We start from the raw sequence: 7286 nt of genomic DNA, 5'->3' as shown, positions 1-7286 counted from the left end.
TAATGCCCCAAAAGTTGTTGTGGCTAGGCTGACAACAGGGAGACTTAATTGTTTTCTCCACGGACGCAGGGCGTCAGGTCACAAGCAGAGACCAAGGATGGAGTCCGCATATTGGAATCCACCCCATGAGTTTGACCGGCAATCTTTGGTCTTCTGAAGTGCAAATGAGTTGACTTTTGAAATGATAGTAGGATCGATTCAACTATTTCCATACTGATGTCCCTTTCCTTCCCTCTTCTTTTGACCTTTGTCTGCACAGGCCACCAAGATGCCATGGAGAGATATTGACTCCGTGGGCCCCTGGGCTAGACAACAAGAAGCCCCCCCCCCCCCCATTCACGTTGCATGTACAAAAAAATAATAAGGGTTTATACCAGATGTTAGAGGCTCCATGTTGTTGACTTGCCCCCTGAGAAAATGTGAACTATGTGAACAGTAGTTAAAGTATGACTTTAATTCAATGGAATAAAGATAAGAATAGAAATATAGAGTCATGGGCTTCAGGGGCCCCATAATTGTTGGGCCCCTAGGCCTGGTCCCAGTAGGCCCGTGCAGTAATCTCTCCTTTGCTGCCCCAAATACAGGTCAGTTGACAGCACTTTTCAGCCAATGCCTGACCTTACTCCTTGAGGGAAATCAACTTTGGTTCCTCATTTTGTTTTTCACAATCACACAATGTCAATAAATGGAAATTAAAAGATTAAATAAAAACCTACTTCTTTAAGACCAGTTTTCTGTGTTTTGTATGTCTGTAATAATTTAAAAGTTAGCGCACAAAATAAACACAACAGGCACACAAGAGGCACACCAAATCCCATCTGACTGTTAATCAATAGCTAAATAAAACTAATTAAGTAATGAGATACTAGCGAAATGGTAACTACCTAGTAATGAAAGTAAAAACATCAAATAAACGAGCAAGCAAACAAAACAAAAAAACAAATGGTATCATTCACAACAAACCTCTTTCCATTGGCTCATTGGCCCGTTTGGTGACCTTTACTTTGACCTTGATCCATTTCCCCCTAAAAGCTAACATGGTCATCTACAGCAGGGGTCACTGAACATTAAACCCAGTTCTCCTGAACATTTGATCCAGGTCTTTCTGATCATTCTTAGCCCTCTGGTTATGTTAGAAACATGGTTATGTTCATGGTGTTAACGGTCAAAATTGACCGCCTGCACAAAAAAGGTAATAATACATCGATTAAAAATCTGATTTGCACATTTTGTGATTAATACCTTTTAGACACCCATTTGAAAGATTTCCAAAGTGATTTAAATGTTATTCTGCTTTTTTTTAGTTATTTGTAGGCTTTTTTTGTCATCTTGCACCAATTCGTTTTATTTACCCTCTAGAGTCTAGGACCTCTCAGAGGCTTTCAGGCCGTTTGGAACACCTTTACTTTTTTCAAGTATTTCAACTAACTGTAAACATCTATACTAATGTGGCACATATGATTGTATTCTAAAAAGCCTAACAAAAAAGAATATGAGAGTAAAGTGAATGTAATATAACTGTATATAACGTTGGGAGATGTAAATTAGTGGTACGGTCATTTTTGACCGAAACACCATGAATGAAACAAGTTGGTGTATCTTCCACAATTCTTTAGGAATTTCATTGTATTTCATTTTGACCATTTGAATAGGTTAGCTGGAGGATATCATGAAGTGTCATTTGTGTATGATGAAAAATAGAGAAGTTATTTAAAAATGAAGTTTCAAAATGGTCATTTTTGACCATAACACAATCAGAGGCTTAAGTGAATTCTTGCTTATCACAAACCAATGCCTGTGTTCGTGTTATTACAAAAATACAATATTGTTCAAAATACCTGGCAATTGTGAATACATGTAGACTAGTTGAAGAGCTCTTTCCCAAAACACCAATTATCCATTTTCAAAGCACAATGCATTTGCTCAATGTAAAGCATTAAAAACACCTTTTTATAGAGAGACTTTCACTTTTTCTTTTACAGATGACTGTCTCGTCTGTATGAATAGCAATGCTAAAGGTGTGTGTGTGTGTGTGTGTGTGTGTGTGTGTGTGTGTGTGTGTGTGTGTGTGTGTGTGTGTGTGTGTGTGTGTGTGTGTGTGTGTGTGTGTGTGTGTGTGTGTGTGTACGTGTGTACGTGTATGTGTGTGTGTGTGTGCGCGCGCGCGCGCGTTTGTGCGTCTGTGTGTGGACTGCATAGGCCTTGTTTATGAATCTGGGCTTGAGCCATGGAGAACAACAAAACTGTCTGTGGAACAGAGGTTGAACAATTGCACAGGACTATTGCGGCGTGAGACCTTCAACCGTTGCTCCAATGTCATCAGTGAAAGTGGCCACAGAACATTGCATGCTACTAATTGATTTGCCAATGAGATGTGTTGAGCAACGGCCCCACTTCCTTCTATCCAAAGCAACAAAAAAACATCTCCAATGATACCCTATGCGGCCATGTGCAGGTCTGGATTAATACACAGGCTACATATGGCTGCAGCCTAGGGGCCCCCACCTGCCAGGGGGCCCCTGAATGACCAAAAGCGAAAAATGAGCAGAATTGTAACAAGATGCAATATTGAAAATTGCTTCTGTCATGTTCAGTACAGTTGGTAGACATGTTATCCTTAATTCCTAGCCTGTAATTATGACACTGTGTGTGCATGTAAATGTGTCACGAAATGCGTCTTCCGGGGGGGCCACCACAGCCTGTAGCCTAGGGGCCCCAGGCCATATTCATTTGGCCCTGTGAACTGTGGTGCCCATTGATTGTTGGAAAAGCCAAAGAGGGTAAAACACTGAAGAGATCCACGGAGGTCCTACCAGAGGGACTCATCATCATAGCAATGTCTGGCTTGATCAGAGTAACTGTGCTGGTGTCTGTGCTGCTCATGCAGCTGGATGGTGAGTGGAACCAACAAAACATTTTACAGATACAGTACACTTCAGGTTAATGTCAAAGTTTTTCATTGGTGTTATTATGGACCCATAAGCTTTTATGAGTCAGAGTTCTGAAAGAATGCGTGGTATCGAACTAGGTGGATGGCAATGCAATTTCTGATAGCATTTGTGATTGATGATTAATTCATGATTCATTATACAGGCTTGTATGGGAACTGGCATGGCCATGAAGAGGTAAGAAGCAATACAATTTTTATAATAATTACTATATTATTATAAGTATTACTATTAATTATAATTATTATACTATTACTTCAATTTTATTTTATTTTTATTTATTATTTTATTTTTATTGCACAACATGACATGGCATGGCGCTACTGATTATCGCAAGTCACTATATGGATGAAATAGTCTGATACATGTGTGTATTTCTATTCTGTTCTATTCCATTCCATTCTATTCTATTCTATTCTATTCTATAATGCAGTCAGAGTGTGGTGGCTCTAATGGCTGTGGTGGGTGTGGAGGCTGTGGTGGTTGTGGCTGTTGCAGCTGCTGTGGCGGGGGCTGTACTAGGCCAGGTGCCCCTGGTCCCCCTGGGGATATCGGCAACCCTGGTAAACCAGGACATCCAGGAGGGTCCGGCAGGCCAGGTGAGTCTTTGACTTCAGGTGATGATACTCAGGCAGGGCAACTTTGGGCAATGTGTCTGGTAGGGATGCACGATGTATCGGCCAGATGTATCGGTATCGGCCGATATTTGACATTTCTCAACATATCGGACATCGGTTATGTCATGTTAACGCCAATGTTTTTTTTTAATGTTACGGTTCTAAAAGATTGGACTTGACGGTGACTTTCATTGTTTGTCTTCTAGTTTGTCTCTATTTTTTATCTAATTTTATCACAGGGAGTTAAAAAGTGTTTTTGGAAATAAGAGGACATTTAAAAATTCAGTTTGTTTGCATCATTGTCAATCTGTATTAAATGTTATCTATTTTTAAAAAAACAGAAACATCGGTATCGGTTAATATCGGTTATCGATATTAGCAATATCAATATCGGCTATCGGTATCGGCTGAAATTTTTCACATCGTGCATCCCTAGTGTCTGGGCAATGAATAGGCTATTATCCAATTTTGTTTGAACTGCTAGTCAATATAACACTTTCCTAAAGAGAACATGTCAACAGATCATACAACTTGTTTTAGTCATTTCAGTCTTTTTTTGTCATTAGGAGCAAATCATTATATTGCCTGGTAACACTGGCCAAAAAGTTGCCCAGTCTATCATCACTTGTAGACTATGACTTTGAACATATTAACACCCACAAAAAATTAACATTAAACATTAACACAAAAAAGGTACTGCAACTATGCTGCTCATTGAAACTTGGCTGCCTATTGCCAAATTTGATCATGAAAGTTTACTAAGAAATAATCTAATGTTCATGAAGTATTAATGAAAAAGGTAACATTAATGAATGGGTTGCATGAATTCTGGAAATAAGCAACCAAAAATCTTGCACACTGTATCTTTAACAACTATTACCGTGTGTTGTTACACGTGTGTTGTTGGCATCCAGGTGGGCCCGGTCCCAAGGGCTTGACTGGCCCCCTGGGTCCTCAGGGAGTCCCTGGTGATGGGGGCATGAAGGGGGACATGGGCAGACCTGGGCCCATGGGCCCGAAGGTAATAAACACACACACACATGCGCCGCGTGCATGCACACACTCACACACGCACGAACACACCAACGCACCAACGCACCAACGCACGCACGCACGCACCAGGGTTGGAAATAAGCACCCGTCCACCCGCCAAGGACAGATACATTTCAGGGCTGACGGGTAAATGTTTCAACCCACCAGTCACTTTCAGTGGTAAAAATAGCTAATGACTGGTATATTTTAAAATCTACCTGCCACAGTGACCGGTGGGGAAAAATGTTAGTCCCACCCCTGTCACGCACGCACGCACACACACGCGCACACACACACACACACACACACACACACACACACACACACACACACACACACACACACACACACACACACACACACACACACACACACACACACACACACTTACACACAAACACACACACACACGCACGCACACATACACATGCACACGCGCACACACACGCACACACACGCATGTTACAACACGTCGCCAGTGGTGTAGTCTACGTAGAACGCAGGTATACGGAGTATACCCACTTCTAAATCTTAGGGGCTTCAGTATCGATTGATCCATTATTTAGAATGGCATAAATATATACAGTATACCCACTTCAAAAAATGCTCGAATATATAGTATACCCACTTCAAACAAGTAGACTACACCGCTGCACGTCGCCCATACATGCACACACACACACACACACACACACACACACACACACACACACACACACACACACACACACACACACACACACACACACACACACACACACACACACACACACACATGCATACATGGACGTCTGTTGGGCACAGACTTCTCACAGAAAAATGACAGACACATAACTGATCCTCTTGTCAGAGACCCAATAATGTAACCTTGTCCTGCTTGATCCAGTAATAATGATCTGTCTAACTTCTTCCAGGGGGACTGCACCAGGACAGAGTTCCATTAACTCTCCTGGGTAAGCCACTTTTGTGTGTGATCGTTTGTGTAGGCCTATGTGTGAACGTGCATGTGCGTGTATCTCTTTTGAACAAGTAGTTATGAATTTATGTGTTCTGCTGGACACTGTTCTCTTTCGGGATTAATGAAAGTTACTCTACTCTGCAATGTACAATTTTGCATTATGGAAACCTGCATTTATAAAAACTGTTAGCTGTGCGTTACAGGGATGTGTGTATATTGTATTGACGGACAACAGAGTGTACTGTCATGTCTACCTTGTGGGGACATGTCATGTGTGTATGAATACCACCATTTGTACATTATGGAGACATTTGAGTATGAATGTTTTGTTCATTATGCATTATGGGGACATGTCTATGGGGATATTATGGGGACATGTCATAAAAAAATGTGAAAAGACCAGTAGTGTGTAAAGGTGCACTGTGTAGAATGTGGCCGGAATGGGAACAGCAACTATGCTGCTCATTGAAATTGTGCTGCCTATTATCAAATTTGATCTCATCATGAATATTTACTAAATAATAAATCAATATTTACTAGTATAACCAAAGTACAGTAAGTTTTGCATCTAAAAATGTCTATTTCTGGAAATTCAAAGTGGCGGACCATGGAGAAGATCCCCCTTTTCATGTAGGCCTATGAAAAGTGCAATGTTCCAATCCCAGTCATAATTAATACTTAGAATTTGGTGGTGGTGGTAAGTATTCATAAAAAAGGTAACATTAGTGAATGGGCAGCATGAATTCTGTAGATAAACTACTAAAAATATTACACGGTGCACCTTTAAAGCACAACCAAATCCTCCTTCCCTAATGGTGTTTATGATGTCTCTAACTCCCTCTAGTGGTGCCTTCCACACTCACACACAAGATACCGCCATGATGCGCCAAACACGACTGAAGATAACACTGTTGAACCAACACTTAACCTTCCACCGGTCAACCTTGATGGAAATCAGATGTGTTTTTTGTGTGATGTAAATAAATGAAAATTTAAACAATAAAAAAAATCTTCAAAAGAAAGCAGTTTACCGCACACTTTTTTTTTGCTCGTTTATTCAAAGCGAACAACGCGTTTCGCCTCTGTGCATCATCAGGTTCGCAGGTACAGACATAAGATCTGTGCTCAGAATATTGTTTATTTCACAGCAGTTCAAACACTAATGTTAGATTGAAATGCAATCAGCAGATGTAATTACTAAGGCGGAGCAAAGGATTCTTTCTTACTGTTATAAAATATCAAGTAGCTAGAATGAATAAGGCAAATACATACAATAAAAATACACTGTATGTAATGTGAAAACAGGAGATAAGAAATCACAAAGAGAACACCCTTGTTTCAAGAGATCACTCTTGTTTTATATGTGTGATAGCCATATAGTCTTAGAGTCTTGAGATCTGTTTATTTCGCATCCGCTTTAACTCAAATGTGATATTGAAATGCAACCAACAGAGGTAATTACTAAGAAGGAGCACCTGATCCTTTCTTACTGCTAGAAAACATAAACATGAATACAGTAAATACATAGCATATAAAAATACACTGTATGTAATGTGAAAACAAATCTCCAGTGGCTCAACTAAATTGGTGTGTGTGTGTGTGTGTGTGTGTGTGTGTGTGTGTGTGTGTGTGCGTGCGTGCGTGCGTGTGTGTGTGTGTGTGTGTGTGTGTGTGTGTGTGTGTGTGTGTGTGTGTGTGTGTGTGTGTGTGTGTGTGTCTGTTAGTGTGTGT

At 40.6% G+C, this 7286-nt stretch overlaps 1 protein-coding gene across 1 annotated transcript; it reads left to right on the top strand.

Moving 5' to 3' along the window:
• The first annotated feature begins 2774 nt into the window (after positions 1-2774).
• On the top strand, positions 2775-6574 carry LOC134436367 (cuticle collagen 1-like). The gene is made up of 6 exons (XM_063185578.1): positions 2775-2894; positions 3094-3125; positions 3382-3547; positions 4480-4586; positions 5512-5550; positions 6400-6574. Exons 1-5 carry the CDS (start codon positions 2837-2839, stop codon positions 5539-5541), a joined length of 393 nt encoding a protein of 130 aa, XP_063041648.1. The 5' UTR covers positions 2775-2836; the 3' UTR covers positions 5542-5550; positions 6400-6574.
• The last annotated feature ends 712 nt before the right edge of the window (positions 6575-7286 follow it).

Source organism: Engraulis encrasicolus, chromosome 1, assembly GCF_034702125.1.
Source record: "Engraulis encrasicolus isolate BLACKSEA-1 chromosome 1, IST_EnEncr_1.0, whole genome shotgun sequence".
NCBI lineage: Eukaryota > Metazoa > Chordata > Actinopteri > Clupeiformes > Engraulidae > Engraulis > Engraulis encrasicolus.
Note: the sequence above shows the minus strand (reverse complement) of the source record. Positions and strands in the feature narration are given on the sequence as shown.

Excerpts from the sequence above, each read along its gene's own strand:
- LOC134436367 (XM_063185578.1), top strand. The coding sequence starts at position 2,837 with ATGTCTGGCTTGATCAGAGTAACTGTGCTGGTGTCTGTGCTGCTCATG. Across the intron at positions 3,548-4,479 it reads AGGAGGGTCCGGCAGGCCAG|GTGGGCCCGGTCCCAAGGGC; the intron begins GTGAGTCTTTGA and ends GTTGGCATCCAG. Across the intron at positions 4,587-5,511 it reads CTGGGCCCATGGGCCCGAAG|GGGGACTGCACCAGGACAGA; the intron begins GTAATAAACACA and ends AACTTCTTCCAG.